This window comes from Pectinophora gossypiella, chromosome 9, assembly GCF_024362695.1.
Source record: "Pectinophora gossypiella chromosome 9, ilPecGoss1.1, whole genome shotgun sequence".
Classification (NCBI taxonomy): Eukaryota; Metazoa; Arthropoda; class Insecta; order Lepidoptera; family Gelechiidae; genus Pectinophora; species Pectinophora gossypiella.
The window spans coordinates 5893318-5913565 of NC_065412.1; the positions used below are offsets into that span (position 1 = coordinate 5893318).

Consider the following 20248-nt stretch of genomic DNA (forward strand, 5'->3'; position numbering starts at 1 on the left):
TCAAGCATTTTATTGCTAAAGCTGCAGAGGGTGGAAAAAATAAACGCGTTAGGCCGTAAAGATTTATAAATCACGACAGGAACAACATATTAAACTCCGGCAAAATGACTTGTGGCCACATTAGATGTAAATGACTAACACGTCCGAGTTATCTCGGCCTGCAAATTCACTTTGGCTAGGGCTATAAAAATGATACATAGCAGCACTTTGGGGCCGGAACGCCTCGAGGTTTACAGGCGTTAGGGCCGTAGAGGAATGCTCGCCCATAAACATAATCGCACTCATCAGCTGTTGCCTATATCGATGCGGGTCGCGGCATCCACTTTTTATGATGTCCCGTTTACGAGCAGCGATAGAATTTGCTTGCGTATATAAAGTTTTATGGGGATCTGGTTAATTGTGATTTTGATCTATGTTTTTTTTACTAGTATTTACTAATGTAACATAAAGCAAAACTTCATACGATTAAAAAATAAGTTGAACACCACATCATTCACTCCTCGTGCCAATTTACTGTTAACTTGGTACTTGTGTTTAGATAAACATGATATTGCGTTACAAAGTGTCAGGTTACCTGTCATTGAGGATAAAAACTAGAAGCTCAAATGTAAGTGGCAGCACTTTTAAATGTTTATAAATTTGACAGTTCTCCATACTGTCGAGCTAGAATACGTGATAAATTGCTGTAAAATGTGGAGCAACGTGGAGTTTATCCCGTGTGAAGGATGAGTTACGAAAAAGGAAAACAGCCATCAGTTGGAAAAAGGCAGTTTTGATTGATAATATTTTTTTCTAAATTTTAAGTTTTCCATTTTTAGGAAATAAAGAAAACACCATGATTTTGCAGTTAAACGCTGCGCAAAGTATTATAGTGTAAAAATATAACCAAAACAATATGTTTGTTTTCTTAAATAGGGGAACTATAAAACTTTAAGAACACTCAACAGTAGCGACACTTGACAGCTTTTATCCGTATTGTTTTGGTAGGTACATCACATTAATAGGGCCCTATCTTACCGGAATACCATAGTGGTGCCACCGCGGATGCGTCAACAACAAAATGTATGCAGTTGTATAAAGAGTAACTTACCTGGTTGTATAACCAAATGCCGAATAACATCCCGCTTGTAGTGGTGTTGGTTTCCTTTTAGGTTCTGCAGGACACTATTTAGAGATAAAACACGTACATATTTGTAAAGGACAAGCAAGAAACTATAATTAAGTAAGTACTTATCTATCGTACAACTTACAACTGTTGTACAAGCAACTATCTGAGCTCGTTTTCGATCCATTCAATTAGCCACCATTCAAAACTGCTGTTTTCTTTTCGTAGCAAAGATTATTATTAACCTTTATATGAGAACATCTAACAAAGAAGAGCTTACTCCGGAACTTGGCAACCGCTCGTAACTTTTCAAACTTTCGTCGTCAGCTCAACATTCCTGGCTACATATTTATTTTTCTTAGATGAAAAAATCACAGTAAACTCTTGGAAATTGAGCTTCTCGTACCAACAACATATTATCCCTATAAATTTACCTGACGTGGCCAATATTTCAGACGTTTTCACCGACCTGACCTCTTTTAATAAATCCTAGTGGGTACACACGTGAATGAAATGAATTGAATGCGGCGGCCCCAGCCGCGTTGTTGTCGCGTTTGTACTACAAACTGGCGATTCCATTATATCGGGCAGTTCCTGCCTTCTACTGAACCCCGTACAATTCTTCTATATCCGCTTTACAACTGACTTCAATATATTATGTAAGCAAAATTGTATAAAATACATGTGTAATAAAAATAACCAATATGAAATATAATAGAGTTCATTGTGAGATTCTACCTCTATAGTAGGTCCATGAACATGCTAATAAAGTCACATAATATATTGTAATGGTTAACACTTCGATGAACAAAATCAGAAATATGTTATTTTTTTGTATTTTAGGTAAAAACCTAAAAGGCGACCCGCCACATCCGGATCTCGCATTCAGTGCCCGTTGGTGGGCTCTCATTTCACTCCCACGTAGTAGTCCCGTCACGACTTCTCAGAAGCTTTTTACACGCACAGAAATATCAGCAGAAATAACAGAGAGGTAGGTACATTTCGAAGGCATCCCCACAGATCCGTCCCTTTCAATCAATAGCACAGCACAAAAGCAACGAAAATGTAACTAATGGCCTCCGAGAACTTTCAGTGATGGATTCTATTTCCCCAGGGTCTTAGTGTGTCACTCAGTGTCGCTGAACGATCGCTGCCAATTATTCCTATTATGTACTAACCGCATTATGGACCGAGAGACAGAATAATATTGTTGAACTCGATTTATTTCCTTTTACACAAGTAATTCTATTCCCCGCTAGACCAAAAGTGGCTTCAATAGGACGTTGATTGTACACACTGTGGCCTAGAGCTATGCAGAATGAACGATTTCAGGGGGTTAAAAAAAGCAAAGCAATTGATCTAAAAAAGCAATATTGGAATTTGACATTAATTTGGGTATATAAAAGTAAGTGCGCAATGCAAACAAAAGTCAATTAGCAATATTGCTTTTTAACCTAGCCATGTTGTTCTAAAACACAAGCAAATAAGATCACTCTTTTAAACTATAACATAATTTTCTCAATAATTGACTTATCTTAACACGGCTTAAACTTACATTCTTAGCTTATCAGATATACATTACGAATTTTAAAAATCTTACTAAAAGCAAAAATGATAATTAAGAGAAAGGAACTCTAATTACACTACATTCAGTCACAACTATTGGCGTACGTTTCGACTGAAAGCGATTCTTGAGCATCGTACGCTTTTTCATAATTTTCAGTTTTAATTATGGAATAGAAGATTTTCTTTTTTAGAATTAAAAAATATAGTTTCCAAGAACTCGTTAGATGGCGCTTAACCAACTACGTTACTGGGCCATTGCTAAAATGCCACGGATAGAAAAAATAACTTTCATCTTTAGGAAATAAATGGTTCCCTTAATTGTTGACAAATCCACGAGATAAAGACTTCTATTCTTATTCTCATTCTCTCAGGACATTCTGATAAGATTGTTTTCTTTCTTCATTATTTGTTTATTAAGATTATTTAAAAAAATAATCATTGTAACATGTACGTTTCGTTGTATGATTTCAAAAAGAAAAATATAATATAACGTTCCATTCAAATACAAAATACAAAAATACAAAAACTCTTTATTGCACTTGAATAACATTAAAAATACATTAGTATTATAATTAAATTGGTAGTACAACAGGCGGCCGATTGATTGATTGGGGGGAGGGGGGGGGATTGCAGTAAGCTACCAAGTTCAGCGCCATCTATCCAGCAGCTGGGAAAAGATAAAAAGATATAAAATACTCTCTCATTATAAACTGTCACAGAACAGATTTCGATGTTTGTCATGTTAATTTGAAAAAAATCTGATGCCCCTTCAGAAGAATTCAGTATGTCACTGAATGAGCCATATTGACTACATAAATGAAATGTAAGTTATGGTTATTTTCTCTTAATTAACATTTTAGTCATTAGTAAGATTTTTAGGATTCGTAATTTATGTCTAAGACGGTTAAGAATGTAGGTTTAACTGTGTATTAAATAAACCGACCTATGAGAAAAATATTAAAGTGATTAAGGCCCGTATTTATAAACCGATCTCAATACCGCTCTCAAGAGCGATATCAACTGAGTCACTCTCAAGATGTAAACAGCGTCTTAAGTGCGACGTTAATTAATAGACGAATATTGAGCGCGTATCACATGATATCGATCTCAAGTTCAGGATCTCAAGTAAACGTCCTAATTGAGTGAACTATAGACCGAACGAATCAACGTTTCGTTCCTGCTTTAAAAAAATATTTCGGTTTAGGGCTTCAAACATATTAAAAATTGTTCAATTCTTTACTAAAATGTTAAAATTATTATAATTCAAACGTAGGTTATTTAAATTTATTATAAAAACGGTCATTTAACGTTTTAAAAATAATTTGTTATGATTTCAAAACGCAATGTGTAGTGAAAACAAAACGCAACAAACATCATTCTCAAAAAAAAAAGACGCGTCCTTCGCAACCACTTGTTTTGTTTTTGTATAGTTTAGACTTTAGTTATCAATAATAAACGTAAAGTAATTACTGTCCATAACGATGTCAACAATTAAGAAGCATATTTTTACTCCCCTCGAGAAGAAAACTTTTTTGGATATATTGAAAAGATACTCCTCGGTGATAGAGAATAAGGATACCGATGGCGCTTCATTACGCGCAAAAAATGAAGCTTGGGATATTGTAACCAGAGAATACAACGCAAGCCCTCATGCTACCAATCAGGTAAACAAAGTTATTTAACCTTTGGTGCGCGATTTCCTCTCGCTTTTTGCTAGTTTTTTATAATTGCATCCTTGATTTTAGGTTACAAATAAACAACTTAGGAGATTGTGGATGAACCTCAAGCAGCGGCAAAGGGAAGCACTGACAAAAGAACGTCAACATCGGCTAGCTACTGGAGGAGGGCCTGCAACCAGTGATGCAGTTGTAGACCCAGATGTGTCTGAGGTGGCCCCTGCTCTAATAGTTGGTATCGATGATGCTGTTGACTCTGATACAATTCCAGGTAAGTAATTTTCTTCTAATATAGCATCACGCCTATATCGCCGAAGGGGTAGGCAGAAGTATATAGTAAATACAAAATCACTACTTGCCAGCTATGTTTAAGTCTGAGGGGTGAGCCTATGGCCAATGGTCTAGAGCCAGAGCTGGGATTCAAACCTGGCAGTATGTTGTAAGCCACACATTCTCCAAAAACAGCTATCATCAATTCTATCATTTTTAAATATGTAAATTAGATCTTTTTTATATTTCTCTGTTTAAATTACTTTGTTCCAGTAACCGCTGACCTTGCCGTCCAAGAAGTAAATATGGACTTGCAGCCCGTCTCTTGTCTTCCCCCAACTTCTTCCCAAATACCATCCACCAGTGCATTTTCTTCATCACCATTCCCATGCGCTGTTGTTACACAAGCACCACTTGCCCTTGCCCCAACCCGGACAACATTGACACCACCTCCACCTGGAGTAGGTCCACTACTGTCTCTCACTACAACCACTCCACCACCAGCTCTCCCTACAACCACTCCACCACCACCTCTCCCTACATCCACTCCACCACCACCACCTCTTACTGCTTCCACTCCACCACCACCTCTTCCTACATCCACTCCACCACCACGTCTTCCTACCCCACCTCCACGTTTTCCTACTCCACCTCTTATTAACCCATCAAATACAGCTACCCAAACTTTTCAAAGGCATAAAAGTTCTATTCTGGATAAGGAATATAAAGACAGACAGAGACGGGCTAATGAGATTCATGAGTTGGAGGTTTTATTGTTAAGAGAAAGAATAAGAGAAGCAAAGGCGAGAGCAGACCTCGCAGAACTTCAACTGCAGCAGCAGTGTTCGTCAGGTACATCAGTATTATCTACTTGCTCATCATACTATTTTAAAAACTAGTATAGCTTTGTTAAGTCCTGGGATAATTAATAACACTTTTCATCTAATTTGTTTCAGATACTGCAACTGATGCCTGAAGAGGGGATGTGGCATAATATAATAAATGGAATATTGTTAATTTATTAAATAAAAGCATATAAGTCAATATATAAAATATGTTTTATTAAATAATTTCAAATACTATTCAATCACAAAGCACTGCTCATAAAGATTATTGGTAATAATTTTCAACAATTGAATGGTGCTAATTCCTGTAAATACCATCTAATTTTATTTTAGGTTATATCTGTCATTTTCTTATCCGCCGAAAAGGAAAGGGACGGGTAATCGACAAGCATAAAATTTATGGAACACACGTCAATTTTAAGCACAAATCTAAAACAACCGTCTAAAAATTCGCCCGGGTTATTCATTTATTTACTCATTCTTCCTAAAATTAAGAGCTGTCAATCATCCGTCCCTTTCCTTTTCGGCGGATAAGAAAATGACAGGTGTAACTTAAAGTAAAATTAAGAGATGTCTGCAGGAATCGGGGCCATTTTCTAATTTTAAAAATCCAGTGCTAGTGCTTGGTATTAAACTATCTGTTTCTTCTTGTTCATCATTCTGATTCTCATCAAAAACCATGACATCATTTAAAATTAATGACAAGTTGTGTAATACCGCACATGATACAATTATATGAGAAACAGTTGACAGTTTGTTACCTAGGCCTCTAGATAAACAGGGAAATCTCCGCTTCCAAATGCCGAATGTTCTTTCCACAACATTTCTGGTTTTTATTTGAGCTCTATTGTACCGTACTGAGGGAGCATCTTCGGGGGCAGGTCTTATAGGTGTGAGAACAAAAGGTAGTGTAGGATACCCATTGTCTCCGACAAGTCTTCCATTTAAAATACCCTGCGTGTATTTTATGTAAACTGATGACATTTGAAATATCCTAGAATCGTGCATGCTGCCTGCCCATCTGGCTACTATGTCTAATATTTCCCTGCGGGGCCCTGCAACAACCTGGACATTAATAGAAAAATCTGATTTCCTATTTCTAAAGACTTCATGGTGCTGGCACCCTGGTGTTGATACAATTTTAACATGGGTACAGTCAATAGCTCCATCGATCCCGGGAAGTCCAGGCCACTGTCCATGTCTACCCATCTCTTTAAACAATTCTCTGTTTCTGTTAGCCTCTGCTCCTCGGGGAAACTTTAGTAGTGTGTATGCAATTGAGCTAGCAACTTTGAAACCTTCGTAATAATATTTGAGGCGGTAGGCTGTGATATGTGCAGTAAGTCTCCACAGACTATCTGAAAAGGCAAGGTTTGTGTAAGTCATTTATGTAAAATTAAATTACTACCTATTACTAACTTATTCCTGTCCTGGACACAGGCTTTCTTTCATTTACTCGTTCAGAAGGATATGGTGCATTGCTCTACTGTATTCAGACCTCAAGATGTTCAGATACATAGTAATTTCGGTGTTCATTGTGCTGTCACTTACACTTTTTAAAGACAAAAGTAGAATAATTAGTATTGAATAAATTCTAGCTTACCTGAAATGACGCTGTAGCATAAAATCTCAGAGTTAATAAAACTGCTATTTCCGGAGCAATCGGTAGACCTCTGTTGTCCTGTTTTTCTAAGTCACTTCTCAGTAACGATGTTATAAACAATACAGATTCTTGGCAGAATCTGTATCTTTTCTGGAACCGATCCGCTCGCATTTCAAAGCGATTTTCGGCGTCCCTGATATAAACTTTTGGCAAACGATACGCATCTTGCCATAACAAATCGTCGTAATGATCTAAATCGTCGTAATAATTGATTTCTTGTAAAATATTTTCTAATTCCATTATCGCGAGATCACAAAACCCGCACTCAAGTCACGGTTTGACGGCACTCAGCAAACACGATCTTAAGTAACATCTTGAGAGCACTCTTGAGAGCCGAGTTTCGTTTATTAATACGGCGTCACTCAGTTGATATCGTAACCCTAAACGCGCACTTAAGTTCCGTTTATTAATAAGGACGTCATCTTAAGAGCTCACTCAAGATAGATCTCAGAGATAAGAGCGGTTTATAAATACGGGCCTAAAATTCCAATTGCGCGCATGATGCGGAAGAGTTTTGGTCTGCTTTCAGTATAAGCGCAAAGCGGCGAGTCGCGCGGCATTTAGATCGCGCGTGACTGTGTGCAGTGTGATATACTGTCATGCCAAAGGAACGTATTAATTGAACTGCTATTGTCAGACTTTAATTTTCTATAAATAAACTACCTATATACGTCCCACTGCTGGGCACAGGCCTCCCCTCAATCAACCGGAGGGGGTATGGAACATACTCGATGAGTTATTATTTTATCTTAACTGCACTGCCGTATCACGCACAAGTCTGCTATCTTAAAATAGTCGAGTTACGAATAACCAGTGCAAAAGGGGTTTATATCCTATGCTTTACATAGTTCAGTAAAAACATTTTAAAATTTATTAATACTTTTTGAGATACAGAGGTTGACAAAGTCTGCTAACTTGGTTTTTTTGCATGTGGGTCACGCCTAACTCATCTAACTAAAAGTTACAATAGATAGGCGTGACTACGACGAAGGCAATCCTAGCGATTCACGACACTCTTTGTACTTGCAAACCCGGTGCCCAGGGAGGAAACACTTCCTGAATCTGAGAGAGAAGTCGAGGACCCAAAATGCCTTGAACCAGGCATAAAGGAGAAATATTTTTTGGTTTGAATAAGAATGGGAAACTTCTTTAGAACAGTGATACTACCTGGAACCGTTGGTCAAAGGATCGAGTTTTGCAAGAACCATCAATGGGAGGATACAATACCAGCCTGGAAAACTGTTTGTTGTGAGAAAGCATACTCAAATGTGATGAGGATGATAAGGTCTTGTGACTTTTCTTGTTGAATAAAGAATTGCAATAGATGTAACCCTGGGCTTTCATAACTGAGCAAGCGATAATATCATCGCTATTAATATTATTTTTAGTTTTATCATCAATTGCAGCATCAAAATCGTAAATAGTTCATGAACACAGGGTTTTTGTTTATTGAATGCGATTTTTTGCAAAAAATTTGTTGAACCTTTGCTGGGTTCGGCTTCTTCAAGGGTTCTAGGTATATTATACCCCCTTGGAAGCGGTTTTTGTGGTTTGTCGCGAAACGGATTCAGGTTTTGTGGACTGATGGTCTGTGTTGTCGATTTTTGTGATAATCTGTCAGATCGTCAATCTCTTTTACTCTCGAGAATTCAAGAGTTCGCTGTGCAATCGGAAACTGTATCAGCTGCCATGAGGGTGTACTCTGGTTCCAGAGCTTTGTGTATTCTGCAGTCACAAGTGAGGACGAGTTGATTGATCTCATCTTAGCCAAGAAGAGAATTATATTTTTCTTTTGTGAGGTATAATTTTATTGTCACAATTCAAAGCCAAGTTCTTGTGGTTGCAAGGGTTGTTCAATACAGAGACAGAATGCTGATGCTGTATTATGGACTTTTCAGTCTGCAGTGGAACTGTCTTTCTCGAAAAAAAACCTTTACGGTTGGTTTCCACATCCATAGTATGTAAATATGATCCTAAGCTAAAAGCTTTTTGGCAGTACTTTCAATTTTAACACCATCTTCTGAATATCTACGAGTTTCATATGTCGAATAAGTCCTATAGATGTTTAGAGGGCGATCTAAATAATGAAGGTACCTACTGTTGACGAGATTTTTGCTGTGGATGTGCAGGAGGCTATTTGCATGCCCGGGATAGCTGTGGGGATTGCTGTTTTCAATAACGTTGGTTCTGTTCATTGAGACGTTTGTCTCAAGGGTGAAATATGATACTGAGGCGAAGCAGGCGGAGGTGGCCAGTTTTTATAGTTTTATTTTCTACTTTCTTCGAGGGTTGTCCCTCGCAATAGAAAACCAAATTCGTAGGAATTTGGTACAAATTTCACAGGATCCATTATTGTACATTCTTGTTGAGAGTGGAGATCCATTTGCAGCAATGATCGTCTTGATTGACTCTTCTACGCTTGTGGCTGCAAAAAGCGTTTCGAGCCGGTGCAAACTTCCATCGTGTCTAGTACAGTTCGTGCTTGCATAGCAAGTTTTCGGGAGAGGGGAGTTATGCAGTCTAGCAGATTGTGTGGAGAAAGAGTAAATAAGTCGTCGGAAGGTACGACAATGCAGAATCTTGGCCACGAAAACATTATTTTATTTTGCGACGAACTACTGGAAGGTGTTTCCAAGGGGGTGTGGTGTGCTGGCCTTGAGGATGGTTGAATTTAGTAAGGGTTCAACAGATGTTTTTAGTAAGGGGTGGTGCATGTGTGCCGATGATTTCGGAGTGATGAAAATTGTGAGGAGGAATTAATCGATTCCTGAAGGTTATGCCTAAAACATTTTTAGCTATGGCATTGTGATTGATGATTGCAAACAAGCTGTTGGAATCCCATTTTTTTCATTGTATTGAGAAGAAGTTTGAACATAATTATATATTTCACAAATATTTTTTCTAAAAGTTCATTATATTTTAGATTATTTTATTTAAAATTATACAATTACATAATTCTGAGCTCCTAATTGCTGATTAATGAATGTGTACGAAGCAAAAAAAGTATGTCAGGGTAGAAAAAAAGGAATTCCCAACATGTACATTAATATTTCCAATTTCGTAGAATATAAATATTTTTCTTGTATCCATTTCACTTAGTCTACTCAACCCGGGCTACCCCAAAAAGCAGTCCTTATAGAAAGCTTGTAACGATCATCTCTTACAACTAATAATTAGCATAGATAGATTAAAGTTATAATAACAAACCGGCTGCATGTGCCAAACTCTGCTAACTTAATATAGCACAGACCGCGTGACCACATCTCTATGGAAGAGTGGTCATGCACAACTCTTAAACTCGATTTAAATAAAAACTATTATAACAAAGAAAAAAATCAAAAGTGCCTGTTATTCAGAGTACATTTTAGAATGTTTTCTGATATTTTGATGACAGATATTTCACTTAATACGAACTATACAGACGATTAACTGAAAAAAACTTTAAAGGCGATTTACTCAAAACAGCATTTTTTGAGATAGCAGAGATTCGTATGACACGGCAGTGCAGTTTTCACTAACACTGTTGGCTCGAACATTACAGACGGTGATACGGCTGTACACCTATCACGTCGGTCTAACAAAAAACTCGGTAAGGTGGATACTTAGTTCATCTTGCAATGGGTTTATGTGTAATTTGACTCTTCAAAAAAGCCCTTTCTTATTGCACTATCCGAATATGGTTAATTATTTTTTAATGGATGTATTGGAGTTTTATATCTTTTCGACAGAATACATATACACGACACAATACACAACATAAGTTGAATATTCTTGTAATTTCATCGTCCACGACTAATTCGTATTTAAATTAAGTAAGTTATGGATTTAGAGACCAACTACCTACTTGACAGAAAAATTAAAACTAGCCAGCTATAATTGCAATCGTATGCCTGAAAGACCATAACAAAATGACACTAATATGTGACGTAGATTACGTTTACCTATCGTTGTCGGGTCACTGTTTTCTATTGTATTAGCCACGCTAGTCCTACGAGCAAGCAATATGGCTTGCTTGTCGCATGACCACCTTGTATTGATTGCGTTACCCATTACCGTGAGTTGTGTCTTTGTAAATATGAACGCTTTGAAGTGAGGCAATAGGTAAGAATTATCGGAAAAAAAATACTTTGAACAGAAATAAATCACTTCTTTTTAAACATTACTCCACATTGAAATTGGTTTGAATAGATTTACGCTTTCCTGATGTCACATCATTCGAACACAATCTGCAAATTAAAAATGGCGGCGAAAGGCCCGCATTTTCATTCCGACCTAAATAACGCAGCTAAGCCAAAAGATTAACTTTTCGTAAACAAAAAGTTGTGCAGCTTAAAGAAACAAACGGGAAAGTCGGGAGTGACGAGAGTCGGACAAAGGTCAATCCAGCCCCCGCTGAGTGGATTATTAATCATCGCGGGGAAACCGCGGGTAGAAAATAACTATTTCTCATCCTTTTCAAAGACTGGTGCTTGGCCGAAACTGTCAAAAGCAGGCATGTACGCCTAAGTGCCCACACATCGATCCCTTTAAATACTGATACCGAGAGAGCACCGTACCGCGAACGCAGGTACAAGGGTCACCCAGACCGTAATGGCCGACAGCGTGTTCCAAACCCCGGTAATGGTATGTCTACTGCATATATAATGGCGGATTAAGAACGTTTAATATAAGGAAAATAACAGTATGCACGTACGTTACAATATAAAGTTGAGTATATATGCCTTTCACTGAATGATAATAATATTATTTTATGATAAAGTAGCGAAACTCAGAGATGAAATTCAGTTTCAAACCATACGAGCTCATGAAGCGAAACCACATCGTTTCATTCCTCAACACAATGTTTGGATAGATTGAAATCGCCCGCAGCGTTCCTGAAATTGGTTTCCGGTTCTATATCTACGAGTTTTGTAATTACAAACAAAGTGTGTCTGTATCGATTGCATAATATCGGTGCGACGAACTCTATAGGCAATAATATTCGAACAAAACAAAATCTCATCCACCAGCCCCATAAACGCGTAGTCACATGGCAACGATATTTGCTATGAAACGTTTATTGACTGTTATTCGCCGCTATATACTTTTACTGTTTGTAGCATCGATATTTTTTGTAACTGTTAAATAATTCATTGATATTTACCAATGGGTATTTTATTGCGATAAAATATAGATTGTATAAGGTCCGTGTAGATAGATGTTTTTCAATTTTATCGTCTACTATTTTATTAGCATTGTCCAAGTGTCACAAGTGCTTTAGCTAAACTTTAAATTGCATCCAATGCCAAAAGAGCATCCACTTGCAAATTGGATTCTCAAGATTCCGAACTTTATTATTGTTTGATAAACTCTGTCTGCATTAAAGGCGTCCTGGATGTTGTGTAGCACAACGCTAAATTGGATAGCAGTATTTGGGTAAATCGGCTTATCTTGGCGACATCTTTCGCAACAATATGCGCTTACTTCAACCATGGAGCTACGGATTTCAGATACGCGAAATAAGTTTTATAAGGACCGGATATTAAACCTTAGAAACTGAAGTAAAATATCATAGTTTCGTTTATCTACTTTAAATATTTTTTATTGTCTTATCCTTTTTTGCGAGTCGATTATTGTTATTATAATAAACAAATATTTTCCTTCGGAATAAACGAACAGAACATTTTGCTATGCCATTGTTTTATATGGCAGTAGGTATCATCGAGGCATTCGTTGTGTAATTCTTGTGACTTTAAGGCATGCATTAGAGTATTTCACTAGCGCTTAGCTCAATTAGAGCCTAAGTCAAGGGATTTTGAGAACAATCCTTTTATCTTCGCATGACGTGGCTAAACCATCTCAAACACTGTATTTCAGCTTACCCGTTAAAACGGACGTCGGGAATCCGGGATGTTCGCTTAGTGTTAAGAAAGTAATTTCAAGACTCATATTTATATTTCAACAAAGATAAAAAGACGACAGAGATCCCTTTAATGCTTTTGCAACTTAATATTTATAAAATGCGCTGCTATAAAATAAGTCGTTGTTAATTTCTTGCAAGAATTAAAAGCTGTATTTAAAAATGTTCTTTGCGTAATTACAAAGTGAAAAACACTACTAAAAATGCAGCTTTTTTATCTTAGCAACTTGACCCAATCACTTTGTTCTCGTTATTTTAATCCTATATAAAGTATCGCGGTAGTTGCGGTGGTAGGTAATCATTATATTTTTCAGTTCTCCAGGACCAATTAGAAAGCCACTTCATTATACCGCTCCAACGGGACGTGTAACGTAAGCCCACCTAAACGTCAATAAATCAATATATTTGTCGTGGGCCGATCGTCAAATTGAGCCGATCGAGATCCGCCTGGGCGGATCATGATGTGCCGGCATTTCACGATATGCCCGCCATATCGTCTAAAGCATAACGTTTGACAATTTGCTCGTCCATGTTTGGGCAGATCGAATGTTTCATTTTTGTTATGTGACATAATTGTAAGCCTATACTTATACAGTATTAAATTTACATGTATTAATAATAAAATAAAATTATATTTTAATAAATATAAAATAATTCTGCGGTGTGAAAAAATAAAAGAAATATTTGTCTATTATTTTTTAAATTTTAAACATTATTGTATTTTATTTTAGTAATTGTATGCATTTTAGTATTATTCATTATTAATATATAATCTGTTTGTCTTAATCATATTATTTATTAAAATTATTATTATTATTTTAAAATTAAAATTATTTGCCAATACTTATGGTCTTCCTACATACTTGAGACGCCCATACAGTTTCTCACTCATACACAGTGCAAACAGCGCCACCAGCGTCGTGAAACGGAATTATAATTATAATATGTATGATACGCCCAGCCATGAAATGCCGGCACATCATGATCTGCCTAGGCAGATCTTGATCGGTCCAGTTTTACGATCGGCCCACGATATAATAATACACATGAGTCGGGTACATAATTATTGGCACACAATGTTTCTACCTATTCCTATTTTTTATACCATCACTACTCATAAATTTAATTTTCATATTTTGTTTTCATAAAGTGCTTCATTGTTCCTAATTTTGTAAATCCTACGCTGTGAATAAAATTACTCGTCATAAAGTCGTTACTTACAGGGAATATTCTTAATCCATAATTAAGCAAGCATACAAACAAGCATGAAGCATGCAACCTCACGTTCCGCTATGCGTGTTTACAGAAGTAACCTAACCTTTAATTTTCGAAGGGTTGCTTTACTTTTCGGGTAGAATTATAATAACAGAAAATAGGAAAAATTATGTTTAGGACAATAACAATTATGACTATAGTAAAAAAGAAACGACGTTAGTATTAGTTGCTGTTTATGAAAAGTCATTATTATGAAAATCGTCCATATTATCCATATTAATATGGACAACGTGTTATGAACTCCAATAATAAGATTAAAAAATCTCGACAAAGGAGTCCTATGAAGCATCGCTGCTTGTTTCATTTCTACAAAAGTTTAAAGTTTTTGTATTTTTTTTTTTCAGGTGATGACCCTCTACTTTGGCGTAGTACGTGTGCTAATAATAGTCATATGGTAAGTATATACTTACTTATGTTAGAATTTGTAATCATGATGAAGGGATTCACCAATCTTGCTTGAGATATTTCTACAGCATGGCTAACGTCTGTCGAGGTTTCCCTTCTAGAGCCTCACTGTTAAACTAAGATTATTCTCTGAGGGCCTAGCCAAGTTGCAAAATGTTGCTATATCTATGCTTGATAACGTAGAATAGATACGATCGTCGTTGACGCAAAGTTTTCATTTAATTCGGATTCGTCAGCGATTACAGCTATAGAACTATTTGCCGCTTGGCTAGGCCTTGTGCTTATGTACAAAGTCACGTCTATCCGTTCGTAGTTCAGTGGTGCAAGTAAATAACACGTAAGGCCGCGGGCTGAAGCGCAGCTGTGCAACTAATTCTGCATAGACGGGAGCTTAATAAGACCCGTCGCAGAAGCCAGAGCACGATGGCCGCTTCGGAATTACCAATTCGGCCCTCAAATCAAATACAATTCTGCCTGAGGATTATGTATGATAGACGATGTGACATGTTTCCGCAAGTTGATCAGAGAGTACACAGACTATACAATACAGAGTTTAAAGATGGACGACAGTGATACTAACTACTTGATATGAGTACAAGTAAACGCTGTAGATAATAAGCAAAATATTTTTTTTATGTTGTTATAAATTTATTTTGATATAAATTAATATTTAGATACTCACTGTAGGTATACTAAGAATTATAGGTTAAATAAACCGATTTGAGTTCGAATAGACGATATTAAAACGACTACTAATTCCATTCATCATTGACAGAAAAAAGTTAAGTCTATTTTTACCGTCTCATCGCATAAAATCTGGAGGCACGGTAGTGCCCCCGCCAAGATGAGCAAAACAGGGCGCTACCTACTTTTTCTCGAAACGATTTGCCAATTATTTGAACCCTCATAACTCTAGTTTAGATTATGCCAGATAAACCAAATTTTCAGTGTATGTAGTCTCAATTAGTATTCATGTAAAAATGTAAACCATGTGGCAGTACTAATTAAATAAATAAATAAATAAGCCCCATATTTCGCGTAACGTGTAGAGTTTGTGAACTTAGTGTTTGTATAGTTAAGGCGTGTAGATATAAGCTTGGCTCTACATGAGATCTGATAACTTTTTGACATTGCGATCGATATGATCTCGTCTTGGCAACATTTTACATGGAAATGTTTTTGTTAGTTAAAAATTACGAAATACTGATTATTTTATTTTATATTATTTTATTTAATATTCACAAGTTATAACTTTTATTTGTAATTTATTATTTAATTTAGAAGAAATGCGACTAATAACAACTTTTATGCCCCTTCATAATAATAATAAATCTATTACAGAGAAGTTGAAAGTTACTTATTTGTGTAATTATAAAAGTTTCGATTATCAGAAGACACTGATCTTCTTATAATCCTGACGAATATGGACTTTATATTATATACATTAAAACTACAATCCACAAACTAACTCCGTGGAATTTGAATCTACGAATATTAATTTGATTTAGCGGTAGCTTACGGTACCTTAGTAATTATAGCACTGTCAACCGTCATTACCATTATTTCTTGGAGTAGTACTATTACAATCTACAGACGAATTCCTCAGTGAATAAATACAGGTGTTAGTAACATCGTAACGAATACTGAGGGGGATGATTCAGACCATGATTCTGAGTTAATATCAAGTGGAATTTTTCGTCGCAATATTAATGTTATTTTTTTAGTTTCTTTAAATTATTTTCAGTTCCATACTTTTGCGACGGAAAATTCCACTTAGCTGATTCCTTCTTATTGACGCCAAGGTTCATATAACCTGCTTTTTTTTCCTGAGGGTGCCCAGTTGGGCGCGAACCTCGGCTCAGGGCGTCGTCTGAGAGGAAAAATATTTGAAAGAATTAATCGACCCTAGGGGGTCGATAGCGATAAGCGCTGAATGAGGGAAATCGTCGACCACGCCGGCGGGGTCGGTATCGGGGTCCTGAAGTGTTTGGTGTCGCGAGCTGATTGGCTGCCTCTATGGCTAGAGTAATCGGGTCGTCGGGATCGTATATTACGTCCTTCGGACGCCCATACTTTTCAGTACCGTCCCTAAGTGGGATGTAATCGGAAGCCGCAACTACCAGGGGATTTGGGTGGTGCGGAGCAGAATCGAAAAAACGTTTGGAAGCTAATTTGAGCCATTGGGCAATGGTTGGCAGACCTAGGTCAATGTGCAGATTTTCATTGCGAAGGAACCACGGAGCTCCCGTGGCTTTCCGCATGAAACGATTTTGTATTACCTGTAGACGGTGGATTTGAGAGGGACTCGCATGAGCGAAAACTACCCCTGCATAGGTCATGATCGGACGGATGCAAGTCGTGTAGATTTTGACCTTATTCCTAAGGGACAATTTACTTCGCTTGTTAAGGAGACAGTGAAGACGGCCCATTACAAACGCGGCGCGATCGCGCACACGTTTGATATGGGCCTTGAAAGTAAGACGTCTATCTAAGACTACGCCGAGATATTTGACTTGCTCCTCCCAAGGGATCGGCTTGCCAAACATCTTAATGATTTTAAGTTGACGGCGTGACCGTGGCGTGTTATAATAGCCCTTTGAAAAGTACACCGCTGCACTTTTCTCCGGGTTTACCTCGATTCTCCATTTGCGAAACCACTTGCCCAAGGCATTGGCCGCGCGTTGGAGGATTCCGGTCATCATAACTCGACCACGGCACGAAGAATAGATGGCTGTATCATCCGCAAATAAAGCTAATTCGGTATTAGGGGATTTGGGAATGTCACTAGTATACAATGAAAATAGTAAAGGGGAGAGGACGGAGCCTTGTGGGACTCCGGCATGTATCGGGTGCGGTGACGAGAGCGTCCCTTCCACGCGGTAGCGAAAGGTTCGATTTGAGAGGAATCAATATAACCTGCCTATACTTCCGAAATACCTTAAAGAACTCCAGTAGGTAATTTTCATTTTGTCTACCGCTTTATAAAATCTCTCAATTTACCGTCGAAGGACTTTCATTTGCGATATTGATAGAAACTTCCTTTTACATCTGAATATATACAGTCATGAAATTTAATTGCGGGTTTTTTTTGTATTCCGAGTCTCTCGAAAAATATTGAATTCCGTCTTAATTTACATTCAAGCAAAAACGCTTTCAAAGGGTCTAATCAAATTGTTATTCCGTTATAAAGCTTAAAAAGTCTACAAAGACTACTAAATTTATTTTTTAAATTGCTAAGCTTAACTGGTTTTACCTACTTCAAAATTTTATTCAATATTTGGTATGAAAAGTTTACGAGTTATTTTACCGAAGATATTTAAATACCCATTTATACCAGTATTTTACGTAAGCATATTAAATGATGAATTACTTTTAAGCCATCCTGTGTAAAACGCGTTAAGTTTAGAGTGAGCCTTGAAATCTCTTTAGAATGCATCATTCACCATCTGCGTGTAAGGATGACATTAAACTGCATAGTCGCGTCAGGGTTCTTTTTACTTTGGGCGGATAGTAAGCCGCGGCATTTGGGTGCATCTAAAATAACAAAGTTCTAAATATACCACGTCATTAAAGGTAGACTCTATCGTTTACGCATCGTCTGCACTCATAAACGTTTTCCTGTATTGACGCGAACATCATAACGAATATTTTTGGAACGTGTCGCTTACCACGGGTGCTACTTAGTTCTGCATTCCGACTAGGTACCTACCGCCGCGACGCCGTCCACTTTCAGTATCATGCTCTGTGGGTGAACAATGCGAGAGATGGTTGCTGGGAAACCGCAGTTGCGTTCGTCTAAACGTTTTTGCCAAAATACTATGATGACATTGGAAGGAAAGTTGAGCATAAGTTGAAAATAAAATGGGTGTCACGATTTCTGTTAAATAAAATAAAATCAAGTGCATACCTACTAAATTTATGACAAGAGAATCCTTTGAAGGTTACAAGCATTATCGTGAGTACACTTTAGTACCATTACACATTAAACTCACTTGACAAATTGAACCCAAAAGTCTCACTGACAGACAGTTGCCGTTATAAGTATGCGGAGTAATATCCTTATTCTATGACACCATGCCTAACAAACTTGTTGTTTACGAAAAAGGAACTAAGTTCCTGTATTAGAATAATTCATTTGTTGCAATGTCTGTTTCGTATGGTTATGTGAGGAACATTAAACGTAGACATTTCAATGAAATAAATGATTTTAATGCACGTTGTTCCTTTTTCGTAAACATTTAGTAGGGCATAGAGTGCAGTAACCCCACTTCATAGGTAAAAGGATTCTGCGAAACTGAGTGACTAATGTTTGTATGCGTAAATAGATACAGGATGCCGGTCAAACCAGAATACCTACTACAGTTTAGCAGACAGTGTGTCTGTTTCATATCACTTTTACTAGAATAAGTGTATGTACATAATACCGCTATACATAATTTCCCGTCGGGCGAGACAGTGACCAAATAATGCCACTAATAAGTGTATTCTGTCAAATAAACATTTTTGTTTATTAATGATCTTCTTGGCCCCAGACTTGCCCGAAGGCATTGACGAGGCCTAAGATGGAGCGAGCTTGCCCAGAAGGTGTTTGTTCCCTTTGGCCTTGAAAGCACCCGGGTTATATGCATTCGGAAATACAGAAGGCGGCAGAGAATTCTACTCCTTAGCAGTGCACATAATGAAGGACGATGAGAAGCTATACACGTATATATAAAGCGAGAGAAAAGGTCACTCACTCAATCACTGACTTACTAACTCACTCATCACGAAGGGGTTAAAATAAAGGTTGAATGTTAGTATGAAACTATAAGTAAAACTATACATATATTAGGCTAGTTTCCAACTAGTCAAATCAGGTACTTTTTGCTAAACGTCAAAACAAGAAATTACTGTGGAATTTGTATGAAAAATCAACCTGTGACATCATAGAAAAACGTGACGAAATGTCGTAATTATTAGAAAAAAGAAATCTTTTTTGTCACCTTCAGATCTTTTTCATTTGTCTTTATTTAGGTACTCAGAATTTCATAATTTATCTTTGACCTAGGAAACTGCCCAATTGTAGGGTTTCTATCTAAATGTTCACGCGGACCAATTCGCGGGTAACAGCTAGTAAAAATATAACACTTGATTGCACACACATTCGCAATACATTGTTTGTAGCAATGAGTTTTCTTCGCTGCAATTACAGTCGAGTTTCTTGTCATTTCTTCCTTACATCCATAATCTCTTTATCCCACAATTCACCAAAAGAGCCGTACAATAGGGTGGTTTCTACCTAATCAAATAAATGATTTTTTACTAAACGTTAAAACACGAAATTACTATGGAATTTGTATGAAAAAGCTACCTGAGACATCATAGAAAAACATGACAGAGTGTCGCACTTATTATTACAGTTTTCTTTATTAAAATTCATAAATAAGTTAAATAGAAAAATTAAAACGTTTTTTGTTACAATTTGTGATCTTTGTTTAGTACTTAATCAAAATTTCATCATTTTATCTTTGACCTAGGAAACTAGTAGTTTCAAACTATCCTATT

General features: G+C 37.0%; 2 protein-coding genes across 3 annotated transcripts; one reads left to right on the forward strand and one right to left on the reverse strand.

Moving 5' to 3' along the window:
* The first annotated feature begins 3696 nt into the window (after positions 1–3696).
* LOC126369878 (uncharacterized) lies at positions 3697–5694 on the forward strand. Of its 2 annotated transcripts, XM_050014476.1 has the most exons (4): positions 3699–4335; positions 4417–4618; positions 4891–5469; positions 5574–5694. In XM_050014476.1, exons 1-4 carry the CDS (start codon positions 4153–4155, stop codon positions 5591–5593), a joined length of 984 nt encoding a protein of 327 aa, XP_049870433.1. In that variant the 5' UTR covers positions 3699–4152; the 3' UTR covers positions 5594–5694. The 2 variants fall into 2 exon arrangements, with proteins under 2 accessions (XP_049870432.1, XP_049870433.1); XM_050014475.1 differs by having other exon boundaries at positions 3697–4335; positions 4891–5694.
* Positions 5658–7605, reverse strand: LOC126369896 (uncharacterized). Its single transcript, XM_050014503.1, has 2 exons — positions 7066–7605; positions 5658–6820 (listed from the first exon to the last, which is right to left on the reverse strand). Exons 1-2 carry the CDS (start codon positions 7363–7365, stop codon positions 6722–6724), a joined length of 399 nt encoding a protein of 132 aa, XP_049870460.1. The 5' UTR covers positions 7366–7605; the 3' UTR covers positions 5658–6721.
* Between the last annotated feature and the right edge of the window lie 12643 nt (positions 7606–20248).

Coding starts and splice junctions, on each gene's coding strand:
- LOC126369878 (XM_050014475.1), top strand. CDS start 4,153: ATGTCAACAATTAAGAAGCATATTTTTACTCCCCTCGAGAAGAAAACT. Junction 4,336..4,416: donor GCCCTCATGCTACCAATCAG/GTAAACAAAGTT, acceptor CCTTGATTTTAG/GTTACAAATAAACAACTTAG. Junction 4,619..4,890: donor TGACTCTGATACAATTCCAG/GTAAGTAATTTT, acceptor ACTTTGTTCCAG/TAACCGCTGACCTTGCCGTC.
- LOC126369896 (XM_050014503.1), bottom strand. CDS start 7,365: ATGGAATTAGAAAATATTTTACAAGAAATCAATTATTACGACGATTTA. Junction 6,821..7,065: donor ATGCTACAGCGTCATTTCAG/GTAAGCTAGAAT, acceptor TTGCCTTTTCAG/ATAGTCTGTGGAGACTTACT.